The 19976-nt window shown below is 40.5% G+C and overlaps 1 protein-coding gene across 6 annotated transcripts in view; it reads right to left on the bottom strand.

Annotated features, from left to right (window-relative positions):
- The window catches only part of GRID2 (glutamate ionotropic receptor delta type subunit 2), a 640155-nt gene that overhangs the window by 4574 nt on the left and 615605 nt on the right, over window positions 1–19976 (bottom strand). For 5 of the 6 annotated variants that reach the window (XR_014945306.1, XR_014945307.1, XM_015861346.3 and 2 more), the window contains exon 15: window positions 1971–2211. Coding sequence is in view for 4 of the 6 variants with exons in the window: in XM_015861346.3 (XP_015716832.1) it covers window positions 1971–2211 (241 nt within the window). In the remaining 2 variants the exon portion in view is untranslated. Of the gene's footprint in view, window positions 1–279; window positions 418–1970; window positions 2212–19976 lie in introns of those variants that run through there. The other variant, XM_032444176.2, reaches the window with a different exon arrangement.

Genomic DNA, 19976 nt, shown 5'->3' with positions numbered 1-19976 from the left:
CAAAATGAGACCCACTCACAGTAAGATTGTGCACATCTCCATAATATGATCTTTCCTCTTCTCTCTTGTGTGATCAGTAGTGAAATATGCAGCAGTTTTCACATTTAAATTATCATCAGGCTTCAGAGTCAACATCCCATTGAGATTACTGGGGCAGTTCATACTTCTCTCAGAGCTACTGTTTAAGGCTGTCTGCAGACTCAGGCAGACATCATTGAATGGATTACTTCTGGTACGCGACTGAAATGTTATCTTCGCAACCATAAGACATTTTTTTTTTCAGTATAAATGCTTGCATTCTGGAGCACCAGATGGCAGCCACCAGGAAAAAGGGTTGGCTTGCTGACCACAAATTGGCCCAATCTGACCCCCGATTCGGGACTAGTGGCCTGGAAGAGCCAATGGATTTCATGGAAGCTAAAATGAATTTTAAGAAAGTTAGTTAAGATGTATTTCTTTGCTGAATGACCCCCCACATCCAGGACAGTGGGGACACTCAGTACATTTGTCCATGATAAACTCAGTTTCGAGCCAAGCTTTTCAATGGAGCTTTGAGATGCAATTTTAAATGCTAAGCTGATGAATAAATGAAAAAGATAAAGGAGGCCAAATTATACCATTTATGGGAAGTACACATTAAAATTTATGTGTTTGAAAATTGAAATGGGAAATTTTATAGTTACATGAAGTATCTCAGCTAATGTTTGTTTTTTTTTTTTTTTTCCCTTTTCCTTTGGTATTAATTTTTATGTTTTGAACCAAATAAATATGAATTATGTTCTAAGAGTCTGGGTAAACAGCAGGCTTGTCAATTTTGTTTTTATTTTTTTTGGAGAATTTAATCAGTTGAAACTTAAACAGTTCCCAGTCCTGAGAAAGCCAATTAAAGACTAGAGATCTTTTTTCACTTTTAATAATGGTCTGGTCCAGATCATTAACAAAGAAAGCTTGGGAATTAAAACAGGCAAGAAAAGATAATACGTATTCTAACATCAGTGTCAATGCTGTCTAATTAGGTAGTATAATTAATCCTGCCTGATTACACAGCATTAGATTAGCAGGAATAAACATAATGGAGAAATTGCAGAGAAGGTGAGACCACTGAACACAAATTAACAGCAATACCCCACAACATAAGTCTAAGCTACACAGAACAGGCATAACTGATAGTGCTATATTATATAGCTAATATTTAGGTTCATCACTGGGCACATCTGCCAAGTATATTTTAATATCTTTTAATTTTCCTGATGTTTTTCTAGTGGTTTGCAGAGCTAAAAGACTTAAGGAATTTTTTTGTAAGACTGTATAAGGCTCAGATGGCTGGCAAAGGGACAAGTGGATTACCATGGGAAGGTGCAGAACCAAACTCATCTCTGGTATAAGATGATGTATCTCCCCCACTCTCTGTCTAGGACTGTCTTTAAAAAGTCTGTAATAGATTTCAAAAATAAGGTTGGCCTGAATCTGAAAAATCTAAATTACTCCGGCTTCCCTGGACTTCAGATTAAATAATAACAGCTGAAGTTTGTGGAAGTTCCAAGTGTTTAACAGACCTGAAAAATCAAGATAAGCTTATTTAAGAAGCTAACAGCTGATTAAAGGGCTAAACTTTGAGAATCTATCTTAAAAGACTCAGCCATTGAGCTTGGAGGATACATTTTGAAAGGAAAAAAAAAACAAGAAACCTTTGAACATGGTGGTGAGGATTAACTCTTGCCAATGGCAATAATGTACAATATAATGATGTGTTAATATATTATTCTACAAGTAACAATTGTGTTTTACTCAGAATAGTTACATATTTATATATCATCATTATACGTTGTTTTATTTAAAGCTCTTCTAGAGCTTTAAAATCAGGAAGCTAAGGAAGTTTCTCTGATTCTTTTTCCCTAAAGGCTACCAATTTATTACAACTGTGTTTACGGTGCATGAAAATTTCCCAGGAGAAATGGAGGATCTAATACCTCTTTTGATGGAACCCGGGAGCCTTTCCTTTTATTCCACCACGTTTCCAACATTGCAATGAAACAAGATAGGACAATCCCAGCGGCGAGAATGCAGAAAACACCTGCAAAACTTTTTATGTCCAGGGCACCTCCTTTCTGTTTGGTATCCACAGATGAGTAAAAATCACATTGACCATTCTTTGGCCACCACTTATGCTTCAGTATGTCCATGTCACCGTTCTGTTGCAGCTCCAGAATCCTTGAGGAGAAAGCAAAAAGTCAGGGATTACATTGGGGCAGCAGACATGGCACCAAAATACAGGGGAACAAGGACGTAACCTGAGTGCTCACATCCATCCATGTGTCTAGGAAGGCCAAGCAGCCAGAGAACTCAGATGTACTGGTCTAGCAGAAAAGACAGCTTGAACATAGGACTGTGCATAAGATTGAGCATATGGATACCTGTACTCTAGATGAACGAAGATACCCACAAGTCTCTTTAAACCCTGAATTAAAATGTTACATTATTGCAAGCTGATCATTATCTGGTTACTTACCTGCTGCTTTGGAGAGAGCAGAGCAGAACTACTTAAACTACAAACAGCGATGACCTAAACTAATCCTGCCACCAGTAACATGCAATCTGCTAGCAAGAAACCTCCAGGGGAAGGTTCTTTGTTGCGGAACTCACTTGTCCTTGCACCTACATAGCCAGCCTGCTGCTGAGGATTTGCTGGGTAGGTTGCAAGGGCCAAGTTTTTCACTAGGCTCCCAGTGGGATGAGCAGTTTGAGAGACAAAAATGTTGTTTACAAGATTTTCATATTTGGTTCATTTATTAATCGCAATAAATTCCTGAGGTTTTATTTTTTAATTTAAACAAACATCTAGAAGTGCCTCAAGTGGCAGCTGGGTGCTTCTGATTACCCAAAATAATAAACTCAGTGATTACATTTAAAAAGGAATAAAACAAAAGCAATGTTTTCCTTCACATAATAAATTTGTTTTTCATTTCAGCGTTGGAAGGCAAACAATCACTCGTGCAATCATTGGACACAGCATGCAAAAAAATCCAAGTGCACACAAACCAGCAGCAGTCTGGGATGCTGCTGTCGGAAACTGCACATCCTGAAGCTTCCAAAGGAGGCAAGGATTGGTCAAGGACCAAAGACGCTTTGTTCTGCTTTAAGGGACAAGCTTGGGCATAAGCAGTTCCGACAAGATAAAAAGAAGAATGCTTCACAAAGAGGGAGGTCAAACACTGGAAGAGAGGAGCTGTGGGATCCCCATGGCTGGTGCTATTCAAAGGTTGCCTGAGCAACCTGACCTAACTGGGCCTGCTTTGAGCAGAGGGCTGGGCTACAGACCTCCAGAGGTTCCCTGCTATCAGAAGTATTCCTCTGAGACTGTGAACACGATTCGTATGCTGACCTGCATTATGGAATATGCTGCTTGCACATATAATTCACTGTAATTCCAGGTCTCACTACTCTGGCACCTGTGATAGGACTTAGAGGAATACTTGGGCCCAAGAATTCATAGGGGCAGCAGGTAGCATTTCTGGTAAACAAAAATCTTGCGTAAATTCTTAACAGGTAACAAAAAATTACTTTTCAGTGTACTATCTCAAACATTCAGCATATATTTCTTTATATTTACGAGCTGCTATACTAACTACATAAGGCAATAACCAAACAACATTCTGGGGCTTTTTTTCCCCCTCTTTCAGCAGCAGTTCTAATCCCTGAGCAGGGCTATTTTGTCTCTTCTATTCAGTCAGTGATAAAACGAACCATCTAAATGATTGCTCTATTCTCATTAATTAAATGATTCTTCACTTGTCAGTTTAATTCCTGATTACACAAGACATCTTTTCAACAATAGGCATTTGCATAAAACACCGAACTTTAGCTTGTTCCTTAACAGAGATTTATTCCTAATTGTACTCCTGGTAACGATCAGCAATTTTCTTTATGGATGTAACATGCGAGTTCAATTATTTAAAGAAAAACAACAACGACATGGAAACAGAAACCAGGGACAGTAATTAAACAATTACAAGAAAGACCTCAAGAAATCGGAATTTTATAATGAAGACCTGTAAAGCTGCAGTTGAAAACAGACGTCGAAATATACACTAGAAATTAAGAGAGGATGAATATTTAACTATATTAACCTTCATGTGGAGGAAAACGGACGTCCTGGTTCTGTCAGATGTAGAAAATATTTTTTTTTTTGTCTGATTTCAGGCATTTTGTGGAACTAAGATAACAGCGTTAGGAAGATTTAACACTACCCACGTTTTCCTGGTTCAGGAAATCACTATTTTTGTAGCGCCTTTTCAGAAATAAAAATGATACTTTTAGCAAAACGCCACGAAATATAATAACGTGAGGAAGCGATGTTTCTTGCAGGCACACAGCAGGTAGGCGCCGTTTCCACGCATGCTGCAGGAGCCTCCCACACGATGGCAGTCTTGCCACAAAGATCTGTGCTGGCGCTGCAGCTCCTGCTGGGAGCCCTACGCAATCTAATCAGATACCTGTTGGGCAGCATAAGCTACAATCAGTTTGATATTTCATTTTCAAATTTAATAAGGGACTAAAATAATAGCGCATTAACTAAATGCAATGAATGATAATGATACACTAAAAGCTATGATAATGTCCAGCGAGAACCTCTCTCTGCAAGTCCAAACTTTTAACATCTGAACTGCCACTCCTGGCACCTTTGAGCAATCAGCATGGAGTGCCATTGCTAAATGTGAGCCAGTAGTTCTGCTTTGAGGCTTCCCAACAGCGGTGAGTTTTGATTTTGCTGTTTTATTCTGAACTAAAAGTTGGAAGTAAAAGACACAACAAGCCATTAAAAAGCAGTGAGCCTGAGATAGCAAGGGTTACTGAGGATCATCAGCCTGCACAAGAGCATGTTAACCATAGGGATAGCTTCAGCGAGAAGCTTTATTCACATGATCCTGAGATGTTCCCAGGTAACTTGCATGGGTTGCTTTTGGGAGCGCTCGGTGCTTGCACATGAAGCATAATGGTTAGAAAAGCTCCAGTGACTTCTCCAGCAGCTAGCAGGGGGTCACACTCCTTGGGCAACAGCTCTGCACCAAAGCCTTTCATAGGAAGATCTGGGGCTAAGTCTTTGCAGAATTAAGTTCCCCTCTTGTCTTCCTGAGCTAAGATGAAGTTTCATTATTTTGGCCTCATCCTTGGGGCACTGCTTTGATGCTCAAAGCCATGACTTAGATTCTATACCAAGTGCCAACAAACATTGTCATTCCTCTGCTGCCCAACAAATCCTGTTTGCATCATATTACAGCTATAAAGCTGCTGAGGAGAGTAAAGGATTTATCTGTATTCACTTATAGTAGGCAAATAGTCCTGTGGGATTTTTTCTTGCCCAAATACACAGAATAAAGAGATAAAGAGCAGTCAAGAAAGAAATAAAATAAAATAAGCAAAAAACCCCAAATCCTTCCCCTAAGCATTTAGGGAGCTGGTGGGTTTATCCCAAAATAGCTGTTTGCCTGGCCTCAGCTGCACCACCCAGTTATCCATTTCTAGACCTTTCAAAGGGTACCTAATCACCACAAAACACAGACCAGAGATGGAGCAGGTGTGGAAAGGTGTAGTGAAGTAGATATCTGAGGGAGAAAGTAAAAGAGGAGAAATATCTGTGCTCATCCACAGGCAGGCTGAGGTGATGCTAGGAGAGCATGCAAGATAGAGAATGCAAGAACAAAATGCTTACTACAGATGGGGCCTCGTGAGAAAATCCCCTCCCCTCACCACGATTGTCACCCCTCTTTTGATCCAGTCCAGGATAGAGTTGACCTTCCTGGCTGCAAGCACACCTGGCTCATGGTCCAGTTTTTTGTCCACTGGGAGCCCTAAGTCCTTCTCCACAGTTCTCCTTCCAGTCTGTACAAACACAGGATTGCCACAACACAAATGGAACACCTTGCACTTGGTCTTGTTAAATCTCATTAGGTTCACACAGACCTACTTCTCCAGCCTGTCCACGTCCCTTTGGAAATGCTTGTTTTGAAGAGTCTGCTTCCTGTTTTGCTGTGCTTTCATTTTATTTTTAAGCCAGTGTGCTGATGAGCTGCCAATCACAGGCTGCACAAGAGGAAATTTTTCATACCAGCCAAATGCAGCTTGGGCTGCCAGATTCGATGAAGCTGTGCTCCCTCAACACCCATTCCCATAATTAAGCCCAGCAAAATGAGTGTTCTTGGGCCCAGATGTGAAACTTGTTTCTGGCATGGACTCCAAGCAGATCAAAACCCCAACAAACTGCACCTCACAAGAGAGAGCAGGTAGCCACCTTCATACCTTACGGCAACCAGAATAAACATCTCCACTTCCAGGTACAACAGAATCAGCTGTGGCAAAACAGACCTGCTTTTCAGTACTGAGGATTTGTATATCAAATAATTTGAAGAGAGAAAGCAGATGACCTTCTGGTTTTGCTCAGCAATAAACCATTAGCTTCAGGATAGACAACACTCATGACTTAGATCCCATACACTAGTATTACATGGTTCGAATTAGTGAACTTGTTGCTACTTAAATCTGTTAAACCTGAACAAACAGTCTCCCAAGTATGGAACGCTGAAGTGACACAGCACCTGCAGTAATAATAAATAGGATTTGAATTATATTTATTAGGCAGTTGTGCTGGAACTTAAGTTTTGCTCAGGTCATTTGGCACTGTTGAATACTATCAATTCAGAAACTTTAATTATTACTAACTTAATTATGAAAAAAGTCTGAGATGAGCTTTTACCATGTGGACCTTTTGTACACTTCCTGCTTGGGATAAAGCAGAAATAGAAGTATTAGCACCTATTTATAAATCCTAAATGACAAGCAAACTCCTACAGACAGACACACAAATATGAGTTCAATTAAGCTTAAAGCTATTACGGTAAACACCAAATTAATTCATTACAGCAAGTCACGGTATGCTGCCAACCTTATTAAAACAAAGAAATGTACTTTCAAGGTATACTGCTTCCTGCACATTACCTGTATCGCAGTCCTGTTCTAGATCATTTGCTAAAGTACTTGAAAAATGACAGATACTAAGCTTTATGGAGATGATGTACTTCATAAGCCACGTGAATGCTTGGGGCTTAATTTTCCTCTTGCTTTTACTACCACAGACCAACAGTAAGTAAGTGCATCCAACTGAGTGCAGAGTTGGATAGGGCAGCTCATGGCTTCTGCAGAGAAGCAAAGCAGGCATCAGCAGGCTCTTCGTGACAGTTCTCTGCCTCCTCTCCTCCATTTGTACCAGGAAATGCTATCTCGCAAGCAGTCCCACTTGCCAAGTCATCCTTAAGACACAAAGGTCAGCTGCCACCCTGTGCAATTACATGGAGATCATGGTCACCCCTAAAATTACACTTTCTTCAAGCTGTCCCCTATGACACCACTTCTACAAAACGGAAGGCTGTCGTAAGTGACATTTGGACTATAAGGGGACCATACAATTACTTACATACAATCTGAAGACTTGACTTGCAGGTCTCCAGCTGGATATAAGCAGAACAGCGATATTTGTTTTTTTCCAGGAGTGGAATAACTGATAATTTCACACCAAATCAGATTACCTCAATGTCTGAAGTTGATAAGAGTTTCACCAACAGCTTGAAGACAGTAGAGACCAACACAAAGAACACTGAAGAACACAGCTTTTCTGGAAGGCTGCCATGCAAGTGACATTATTCCGTGTACAAATCAGTACAGAATAGCTGGATTAGCCAAAAACAAAGCTTGGAAAGTGCCCTTTCAGTCACCAGTTCTTTATTTAGAGATAATAAAAAGAAAATATAAAAATGTTTATCTTTTATAGACTTTGTGTGTGTGTGTGCACAAATGGAATTACATAAGGACTAATGCTTCTGTTTGGACCACTTGCTTATTGTCCTACAAGAACAAGCACTGGAATAGGCTTCCCCAGGGAGGTGGCTGAATCACCACCCCTGGATATGTTTAAAAACCATTTGGATGTGGTGCTCAGGGACATGATTTAGCAGAGGGTAGAGTTAGGACAGTATGGTTAGGCTGTGGTTAGACTTGATGATCTTTAAGGCCTTTTCTAACCTGATCTATGATTCTATGAAGAAGGATAAAGACAAGAGGCGCTTGCTGAATTTAACCTGCTGCTGATTGAATATGCAAGCCTCATCTTCAGCTAATAAGCAACTAAATATGAAATCAAACGACTAACATGATTAATCTGAAGAGTTGTGATGACTACGGCACTTCATTTTTTTTTGTTTACATTACCTTTAAAAGACAAGCACTCGTTACAGCTACAACAATATGATTTTTGCCAATATCAAAGTTGGGCTTTAGTGATCTGATAACAAGCAGAAAAGAAAGAAAGCCTAAAAGACTCAGGAGAGTTCAAAAGGAAAAGGCAGTAAATCCCGCAAAGACCTGGGGCATATCTGCAGCTGGAAAGTGAACACCTTAGGTGGTCTTTGAAAATGTCAGCATTATTCTTAAGTATGCTGTGATATTTGGGTTATTGGGTGCAGGCAAAGATCTTCCCTTTGAGTGAAAGAATCTGGAAATGATCATCATTGCTTGGAGTCATGCTTCAGGCAGTGCAAAGCCTCAGCCTTATACAAACTACCTCAGTCCACATTTTTAAAAGCAGAATACATAGCAGTCACACAAAGTCCTGTTAGCTGACTGTCTTGAACAGCCTGTCCTAAAAGTAAGATATCTATATAGCACTTGAATATTAGACATTCATTTGGTCTTCACATAAGCAAAATTAATGAAATGAATGGCTGACTATTTTCAGTTTCTGCAGCTATTTGTTTGTCCGCTGCTTTTTTTAAGCCCTTGGAAACAAAGAACAGAAACTTGGAATTTTCTTTTAGAGAGTGTTTAAATAAACAATTTGGATTATAAAAGAACACAGATCAAGAGTTTAAAGCTATCTCCAAGGTGAACAGAGATGTTGAGAAAGCAGGACAAACTAGAGAGATAAATATAGAGTCTGAAAATCGAATCACAGCAATATATTTTATGTCTGAAACTTGACATTTCAAAGTATCTCAAAGGCTCTTAACTCCTAGCTGCTTGGTTATAGCAGTGAGAGCTTCCCATATCCATTCCCACTCACGCTTTAACATTTGGTTTGAAATGCGTATTTTTGCACACTGATTGAACTGTAAGGTCAGTTAACATTATACCAAGGAGAACCCATGCCAAGTGATCCTTTGAACAGAGACAGCAAAGTAATTTAAGGAATCCCATATGTTATATTAGTGCTCCAAAAATAGCACTCATGAATCTGGTCCCTTCTCTCAAGCAAGTCTTTCACAGAAGATCCTCTTCTGGATAGAAACTCATGACATACAATGACCTTTGCTTCTGGAGGGAGCGGCGAGGAAGAGATGATCAGGATCTGAAGCTTTACATTTCACCTTGAACCTATTTTTCCCTTCAAACGTAGGCTAACATTGTTCATACAAGCTATTCAGTGCAAAAAGAGTTCATGGGCAAAATATACTCACAGCAAAACCACTAGCAAAGCTGGGTTGCCTGTCAGAAACTTCAGCCCAGACCGAAACACGAGGAAATAACTGCTTTTCTTTGTGACTAATCCATCCAGATCAGACCTAAGACTTTCCAATAGAGTAAGATATGGAAAGGTACTAATATTCAAAGTGTATCCGTCACACAAGATACACAGAAACCTTCCCACGTCAGGGCTTTCAGTCAGAAGCATTTCACAGATCAGCAAAGCTTTAGCAAATCTGAAAAACATCAGCTGAAGGGAAGAGTACAGAAAGAAAAATGCACACTGACTGCTCCCAAACCTACCCAAATAAGTAAGTTCACTTAGGACAAAACCAAGCACACATCCAAACAAAAAAGTACAAATCTTTAGACTACATAAGTGATGCAAGTTGCACATATACATAAATAAATCAATGAAGAACTTAAGATTTTGCCCCCTGCAAGAACAGTCCCCTCAAACGCCCCATATATCTATTATCTCAGTGGTCAATAATTACCTTTGACAGTAAACACACAAACAAAAGTTATAAATCACGTAAGCAGGAAAATTTTCAAGGAGAAAACCCAACCTTAATTTCTAAATGGAATGTAAAAGAATAAAATCAGATTCCTAACAGAGCAATAGCGAAGGCTATATGTATACATATATGTAAAATGCCTCCATGCTTTTAAAGCACTTGGCACTGTGTCAAGATTTAGTGATTTTCACGAGGAACCTGCCTTCCTTTCGTCATATCTTTTTTCATGATTATCACAGTTTTCGTAGCTAAAGTGAGCAACTTTCTTAAATCCTATTCTTAAAAGTAACAATTTCAGTGTTTAGTTTTGAAGCCTTAGCGCCTCTCATTCTTTCTCAGTGTTTGGGAGTTTCATGAGGTTCCTCCCCCTGCCTCCTGGCCCATGCCAGTTTATTACTATCTGCGCTGTTGACTGCCCACTCAGCTCAGGGTAATAAGACATATATAAAACAAACAAACAAACAAACATACAACATGACAATGACAGATACAACATATAGCCTACAAGTGTTTAATATCTTGACCAACAAACTCCACAATTTCAAGAGAAGCAAAAATCTTTTGTGGTCATTCAGACAGGATGATGGGCATGGATACCCAGCATTATTGTAGCTGCTGCCCATTCATTCACAAAACGACCAATTCCCCTTGTAGGTGTGCACTGCCTGCCATCTAGACTTGGAGGAGGAACCTTGCCCTCCCTCCATCTCAGCAAACATAACCACAACATCCTCCTATGGATGCATCCTCCTGCGCACGCTGCTGGGCTGGGTTTGGTTGCACAGCCTGCCATAGCTCATGGCTGCTGACAGAACGCACTGCCATCCTTAACTGCACAGCACTACAAAATGTACCCAGTGCTTTCCTATGTTTGGTGCCAGATGAGCTGTGGCTAAAACAAATAACTGCAGAAATGAAGTGTGCTGCATTCCCAGGTGTATTCTATCAGCTGTCCTCTGAAGTGAGCTGATAGCTTTGTAGGGAATTTAACAATTTTATAGCGCAGGTCAAAACCAAGTGACTTGGCACTGAGATTCAATTTCTGTAAGTCAGCGAGCTGTTCAGACATCTATGCATATCTCCTTCAAGATCAAGGGCACAAGGTCAATTCTGCAGCTTCTTTGATAGCACAGAGAAGCCAGCTCCTTTCTTCCCACATAAGCAGCTCATCTGAAAGCCTGTGATCTGAGGCTGCTGTGGCATTGCTGAATGCTACTCACATTGAGTGCAGGGAAGGTTTGGTGGCAAGCAGGTCCCTTCAGAGTGTCTGTCCCCAGGGTCCATTGCAGTCAGAAGCAGAATGAAGGAGGAGAAACATGAAAGAGCCATATACAAAGTCTCACAAGCATAGAGGGAGAGTCAAGACCAGCCCTGCTCTTCTCAAGAAGCTGTCTGGCAGGAGATGGAACAGTGATTTTCCCAACCCTAATTTCCCAATTCCAGGAAATAAAAGTTAATTTGCTGAGGGCAAAGGAGGACATTAACAGGTTCTTGCTTTTATCCAGCCAGCTCACCTTTCTCTAGCTCTGTGTCAGACCAAAAATGAGGACTGCACAGATCAGTCTTGTCTCCATGCTGCAAGCTCACAGCTGTGTGAAATGACAGACCGTCCATCATTGTCCTTGCTCAGAGAGCTGCCATTAATAATGCCACAGGAGCTCTCCCCTGCCACCAGCAGCTGCTACCACTGCTGGGAGTTGAGCTTAGAGAAGCCCCAAGGCAGGGAAAGCAGAACAGCCTGAAAAGTAGGATCCCAGCATTTATCATCGCATTAACTTGTGAGCCTTTCAAAATATTTGTCTCTTTTCTCTCACAGGAGAATTTCTATAAGGAAGTTGTCATAACTTCAGACAAATTTCAGGAGCTTGCCATGTTAATTTTCTACACGTACTTAATCTTAGAAGTGTTTTCATTAATAGGGAGCATTACTCTGCTTTCAGAGGGAGCAGGACCATGCAGCAGGCACTGCAAGAACACACCTCAGGTGAGCGGTGCAAGCAGGGAGAGCTCGGCTTGGCCTCTCCCCATCCCCTTTTGCACTGGGGATACATTTTCCTAAGAAAGGGTAAGGCAGAAGAGCAACCTGGTAGATGACATGATAGGAGGAAAAGGCTAAATATGTGAGAATACATTAGCCATGACTTCCTAAGCAAGCAGCTGGCCAGCTCCATTGCTCAGCTCCTAAAATCAGTGTCAGCATCTGAAGGCTCTCACTGCAGCACAGCCCTCCCTGGCTGACCAAGCCCTGGGTTACCAGCTCTGGGCAGTCCCAGCCTATTGGTTCCAATCACTATTTCTTCATGCACTTTGGGTCAGATACTGCAGACAGCTAGAAACAAGTTTCAGGAGATACCTCTCTGAGACCGAGGGCACCTGCTGCAGTGCATCTCATGGACACTGGATGCAGATGGGAATAAATAGCTAATTTAACCAGCTAGCCTCAGATTCATCATACTTGGCAGAAACCAGGAGCAGGGGCTCTTAAAGCAAACTCACACTCCTTTAAGATTCATGCAGTTACAATCAAATTAGATAAAACAGCTCCTATTAGGCTTTTGTTATTCAAAAAGCATCTGGCTAAAACTTCCTTTTAAGACATTTACTAGCCAGTGTAGACAGAAAATGTATTTGCCCAAGTTCTCTAAATAAAGATCTTCATAAGAAAGATATATCCAACTTCTGACAGCTGGTTAAAAAAACAACTTTTTCTGAGTCCAGAATCATTTAGATACAGCTGTAATTGGTTCTGTGAGAAAACAGTGCTTGAGAGCCTTCCACAGCTTCTGCTACATTAGGCTTGAGCAGATTTCAAAGCGCTTTTTGTTTGGGCTTGTTCCTAATTTTGATCTCTGTTATAAACCATGTTAATAAAATGTTTTCTTTCTATTCTTTCTTAACTTCTCTTTTTGGTTAGACATCAACTCAAATTAGAAACCCTGGCAAAATTTCACAGAGAGAAAGACACATGCCTGGCATGTGCCACAGTGCAGGCAGACTGAGCTCCTACCCCATGTGCTCAATGCAGAGGAAAGCAGCCAGATCTTTTCTGTAACCTGAATGATCTGGTGGAGAACTCACACTGAACACAGGGACAAGAGACTCCCATCCCTGTGAGCACACCTGTGTTCAGGAAGCTACTGCAGAGTTCATGAAAATCACATAGAGGAGCTTGCCTGCACTGCAAAGCCTCTGTCAAATCAGATACCAAAGCTTAGGCTCCTTATTATTTTTTCCCATCAAAACACAATTATTGCTTTCCAACCAGCTCTTCCAGAAACAGGAATTAAACACTCAGCACAGGATCTCCCTGTTGGAGAAGACCATCCTCAGTGGTTGGAGCACAGCCTGCACTCACTGCTCATTTCCCTCTCTGGCACAGGAAGCATGCAGGTACAAAAAGGCAAAGCTTGCCCATGCTGCCTGTTCAAGTAATGGCCTTTAAGCCACCCAGAAAGATTACTGAGCACTGCTAACAGGCATCAGAGTAAACCCTCTGCCCCTTACACCTACCTGCTCCCCTTGGTCCGAGCAGTGAAATGAGCACAATGGCACATGCATGCTGTGAGACCAGCCTGAAAAACCCGTGACTGCTGCTTGCATCCTTTTAGAGAGCAATCGCAGTTGCAGGTAAATGGGATCAAAGAAAGCGAATCCAGCTGCAGAATAGGGCAGCCAAATTTCCCACTTGTTGGAAACAGAAGCCAATACAGCAATGCAAATAGCATAAGGGGGTATAAAGCATATTTTGTTTTAGTGCCCATCCAGGCAGAGGGGAAGGACAGCCAATACAGAAAGGCATTCACAACACCTAATGTTCTTCTTATGCCATATCTCTTCAGAGCAGTAATACCAACAGGACTGTTGGTTGCTGATCACATCTGTTAGCCAAGTCACATTTACCTGTTTTCCTGATGGATGAGCTCCTTAAGACTGAAAGTCTACAAATTGAGTTAATACTTAATGTGATACACTATGGATTTTTTTAAACATTTAATGAAAGCTTTGAGTTTAACCAGCTTTCATGTAAAACCATTTAGAGCTAAAAATGAAGCTCAGAGTTATAACAAAAATGAAAGTTATAAATAACACAGAGAACTAATCCCACTTAAAGACTCAGGAGCAGATGAGGTGTTTAGGTTAAAAAAGACAAAGCTTGCATTTAACTTTAAACTAATGTTAGAGGTGCACTACATTCCCAGGTTTCTCTGTTCTAGTTTTTGATCATAATCCATGAACCCATTCTACATTTGGCACTATTACCATCTCTGACTACTGTGCACAGTGCTAGGAAGGTACTTTCCTGGACAGGTCATCATGTTTCAGTGGCTGCTAGGATGCTTTCAGCCTTGTTTATAAGCTCACATTTCGACACAGAGAGAAGGAGGTTCCACTTGCAGAGGACAGATTCAGTTCTACATGGTTGCTTGAAGTCATGTCCAGAGAATGCACAGAGAAACCACCATGTTCTTTGGACATACTAATCCACTGCATCAGCACCATTTCCAGCTCTTGTAATAGAGCGCTCACCCCTAAAATACACACTGCAAAAGGCCAGTGTAAACACTATGTTTGCATTTTGTTAGCTCATTTAGTGCCTAATTCTTTGCCAAGGAGATTTCAACTCCTCACACATTGCTGGAGTGGCTCTGGGCAGCTAAAGTCCTAGCCAAGGGGATGGGGTCATTGAGCTGATTGACCTTGTTGCCTGGAAAGGGACTGGTGACAGCATGGGGAGGTGGACAAGAGCAGCAGAGAGGCTGATCCTACAGGCTCTCTGCCTTCTTACTGCAGAATATTATGACTGTCTGACAAGGGTTTTTATGACAGTCTGCTGCTAAAAAGCATAGGTACCTGGGACAGGCACAAGAAAGACAGGTAAAATCAACACAAAGTTCCTTACTCATGGGGTTTCAACATGTAATGAATTTCATTTCTTTTCCCACAGATAATGCAGTTTGTAACATCAATACCTTTTCTGTCAAGCTGAGAACTGCAGGAAGCATTATCCAGAACAGCCAAATAGCCTCATCATTTTTCGATTTTGTGAGAACAGAGCATAGGTGTGCCATGCCCCACTATAACCAGTGGTGACAAAAGTACAACCAGACTATGTCTAATTACCAGGACAAGCCCTTCCCGTCACCAAATCCTCATAACATTTTCCTTTGGATGACTGCATCTTAGCACAACTACATTCACAACATAGATGACACCATCTTGCATGTTGCTACACCACAGCAATGTTTAAGTGGCATGCCAGCAAGTCTGGGAATGCTACCATATCCAAAGGAGCAAATTGGAGTGCAAGGAGCAGATGTCCCAATGTTTTCTCACTGCAGGTGCTGTTAAAATGAAGGTGAACATTTCTTGCCCTGCTGCTGTTTGCTTTGGTATGAGGTGACATCTCAGGGCAGACACCAAGACCAGCAGCCCTGCACATAGTTGTGTTAGAAAAGGGTGATGGGAAAATCCCACCATCATTATGAAGCATGCACAGATATGATATTTTTTTCCTCTTGTAACTACATACAGTAGTGATTCTTAACCTGCATAGTGCTCCCCTAGCCCCAGCAAATAGCTTCCATCAGCAAATGGGGTGTGAGCACACCCCTCACACCAAGAGCCATAAAATCTGATAAGCTCCAAAGATCTCTTAATTAGGTTACTGTGGTTTAGAGGGGTGACTGACTCTGTGGATGGCACAAGGTTTTTGAGGGATACCAAGTGTCTTGCAGTGGTCATACAACATGGGCTCAAAACCATTATGGATCTCCACAGAAAATACAAGACAGCTCTCAGCTCCCTCTTGAGTAAGCAGGGCAGGATGAAAGAAGAGCCATATAAAACCTGTACTTATATTCTCAGTTTTTTTTCTCTGGTGAACAGTGCCCACCATGCAGAGATAAAAGTGATGCAGAGATAGCTGTGTTGCTTACCTAGATGCCTTTATGGTTTGAGTCTGATAAGGTGCTGGTTCAGGAAAGGTCTCAGGCTCAGCTGCTTCATTAGGAATGGAGACCACAGCCTCTCAAATGTGATTCACTAGATGATTATCAGTTCCCACCGGAATAAGTTAAGCAAAAACACCCCTCATCTGACTCATTTTTGGCAGGCAGCAGCTCAGTTTTTCTTATTAGCACTTCATAAGAGATTTCCCAACACGTTTAATTTCAAAAACTTAATAGTTGAAAAGAAAAAAACTAACTAGAAAATAAGATAAAAGGCAACTATAGAAAAGAAAAAAAATCATTATCTTAATTACAGAGCAGCTTTGTGCTCTAATGAGAAGGTAATTTTTTTTCCACAGGACAGCACCGATCGAACAGAGGAGAAGCTTTAAATGAGACCGCATTCTGTGCATTGCACTGAACTTCTAACCTCTCACAACTTGTATTTACTGCATTTCAGAGCTGTATTAGACAGCTCTCCCCTCCCTCCCCCCCCCCCACTTAAGGATCACAGGCTCATTTTGTAGAGCTCTTCTGCCATGGAGTTAAATATCTCATGGCATTCAAAGTAAATCAATAGTAGTGGATATTTTGTGTGGTGTGTAAATATGTGCCTTTTGACATGGAAGGCATCACTCTCTCTGCAAACAAAACAGACAAACTTGCAGGGGTGGATAAAGAGTCTTATATCTTCTATTCCTCCAGGTAATTCTAGGAAATGGCAGCTGAGCCAAAAAGGGGCTGTATGTCCCCAGGGAAGCACTACCTGAGCCCTTTTGAGATTTGGTGCCCTGGAGCACAAAGCTCTCTCCTCTTTGCACTCAGCCATAGTGCCACAACTCTGCCTGGCAGCAGGGTCTATGCTACCAGCTGCTTTTGTCCCTGCTCTCATCCCCTACGGTCCTGCTGTTGCTGTGGTCTCCAAGGTAAAGCTGAAGATGACGGAGTTCTTGTGTATGTCTGCTCTTCAGAAGACTGCTGCAAAGGAGATACTGGCAAATATAACCTTTTTCTTCTGTGATTGCTTTCCTTTCTTCTTGCCTCCAGCAAAATAGCAAAGGTAAGAAGTCAAAAAACAGAGCTCTCCTTGATGCAGATAAGTATGCCTTTTGGTAACACCAAGTATTGTACTGCACTGTCCAGCTGGGAACTGATCTCAGTGTTAAGTCTGAAAAAAATCACATCAGCTGAAATCACATAACTTAAAACTAAGTAGCCACTTTGGATGTTTGGAAATTCATTAAAGACACCCTAATATTCTGCCAATGTTGAGTGTCTCTGGTCATAGAGACCTATAGCAGAGTCAGTATTCTGAAGACAGCACTATTTTACACAGCTCATATCTGAATAGAAACACTGAGATACCTTCTCCGCTTCATTTTTCCCTGAAATAGTGTATACACTTGAACTCTCTAATGGGATACTCTTTTACAGAATAGAGAACCTGTCCTTTTTAGATCTTGCACAAAAGAATGTTTCTCCTGAAAGTGAGAAAAGAACTGGAGATCATCAAGATGACTCTGAGACTTGAGGTCATGCCCAAGGGTGAAACCTCATGAGACATACAGAATGGAAGATTCATGTAGGCTTTAAACTTAAAAGTCTTTACATGGTAGGCTGTTCTGATCAGTAGTTGCTCCAGAAAGGTCCAAGGTTCCTTTCCCTGACAGAAAGGCATCAACCACCATGGATCCATTCCAGACACAAACAAATCATAAGACTTATTTCACACCCTAAACACTTCTTTGTTTAAGCAGTTAAAAGTCTCTTAATTAAGTATAGTAGTAATAATAATAATAAATAGTTAAACTGCTTAATATATTTTCAAGATTTTTTTTTAGCTAATCTACTTTGTGTGGAAAAAATGACACTCAAATATGGATCAAATTTTGAGCTATGTAAGCTCTACTTTCAAAATAAAGCACGAAAGCATGGTGCTGCAGGTGTACAACAAAAACTACAAATCCAACTTCGCATAAAAAATTACTCCCTTCTGAAAGGCAGTTTGTCTCAGTTTTTGATAATTTGAAATCAATGTTTTATTTACTATGGTGGCTCATGAACATTTAAAATAGGACAGCTCGTACCTGCCACTACTCTCTTTGCTCAAGTTGAACTGCTGAGAGTTTCAATTCCCATGAACAAAAATCCATGCACTTGCAGTCATAGCTTTCCCTGAACAATTCTTTTCCTAGAGATAGGTGCAATATTTCTGAACATTATTACTATGCTTTCATATAGGAGAGCCTGATTTGCAACTTCTTTGAAGAGGAGGCAAAATAATGCAAAGTACGAACAGATCTTTAATTCTGAGCTGCCAGGGAAAAATACATTTCCTCTACAAAAAAAAAAAAAAAAAAAAAAAAAGTAATTCCTTTCACAGTTTCTGTATCCTCATTCAAATACAATGAATAACCAATAGGCTATATCTACTCTCCTGTCTCGATCCATAAATATCATTATGGAAAGCAGTTCTGAGAAAGAACTTTGTATAAAGGAAGCTCTAGAAGTCAACTAACAGTTCTAAAATCTAGACTCAAACCTTGGAAACTAAAATTATTTTGTACCAACGTTGATGTACATTTCTTTCTTTCTGAACTGAAACAACTAAAAACAAGTATCTCCACAATAATTTAATTATAGAATAACAAAGTTGGAAAGGACCTACAAGATCATCTATTCCAACTGTCCTCTTATCATCATTACTACCCACAAAGCTACTACACCATATCTTGTAGCTCCTCATCCAGATACCCTGAACACTGCCAGGGATGGTGACTCCACCATCTCCCTAGGCAGGCCATTCCAGTGCCTGACCAGTCTTTGACAGAAAATCAAGCCTGGCCAAGCCCTTTCAGGTGCTAGAGCTAAGTGCCTTCCTGAAAGGTAAGATTGAAAAACTCCAACTAATAGAAAATCCCCTCTTCCCTATGGAATTGTTCCAAAACTTAGCTTCCTTTGTTCAAAAAGAAAACCCCCCAAAAATCTCACCTCAAAAGCTTTAATTCATGACTGAGCTCAATTTGCTTCAATGCTCAACTGTTAGACTTTGTTACGCTTTTCTAGTTCAGGCTGAAGTACTCTGTTACCAAAATTCTCTTCCCACATAATCAAGCTAAAATCACATCCAACTGATCACCTTTTCACTGTTTTGATATGCCAGATAGCCTAAGCTTCTAACATCCTTCCCAAGTCCTGTTTCTCAGATCCCAGGCTGCTTTTACAGCTCTGAACTTTTATGATGTATCTGTAGCAGAACTGAACTTAGTATTAATCACCATTAAAAAAAATCTCACTGGCGCTGCATGAAGAAGCAACACCTCCTTTTTTGCTTGTTCAGTAGAATCCAATTTACATGTTAAATTCCCATTATTTCTTCTTAGGACACTTCAAATAATGAATTATAAGGGCCATTTCCAATTAAAGAAAAAAGTAAATTAACTTCTAGCAAAATATTTCATCTAACCTAGAGTAAAAACCTTGCTTCAGATTTTAGCAATTAAGAATTTTAGAATTTTCATTTTTTAAAGACATAAAATTAAAGAAAATTTGTTATTGACATATTTCTGTTAATTTCTTTGAGCATTGTATTTGACAATACTGTGTTGATTTATTCTGAGGCCTAATATCTAAAAGAGAAAAAAAACAACTATCATATTCCCAGCATGTTTCATCTCTGTCTCTTGCCTGCTTTCCTCTCCTGAAATCATTTCAACAATTCCACAATTTCTATACTTGAAGGTTAATTTGAGTTAAGACAAACTGCAAAACTGAGCCACAGAGATGACGACTGTTTCATATCCTTGCAGTTTATTCCACTTCATAGAGGACCCAGTGAAGTAAGAACACAGTGCTCACACTTCTGAGAAATAATCTTTACACGTGCTGTTATTTAGCCAAAGGTGAATTGTAACAACCTGAATAAAGGGCCCCAGTATAAACCTAAAAGCAAGGAGAGTGCACTGAGCCACTCAAGGCAACATGTAGCTTGGAGAAATGT

This window comes from Coturnix japonica, chromosome 4 (genome assembly GCF_054131305.1).
Source record: "Coturnix japonica strain WE chromosome 4, WE-NBRP24, whole genome shotgun sequence".
Lineage (NCBI taxonomy): Eukaryota > Metazoa > Chordata > Aves > Galliformes > Phasianidae > Coturnix > Coturnix japonica.
Note: the sequence above shows the minus strand (reverse complement) of the source record. Positions and strands in the feature narration are given on the sequence as shown.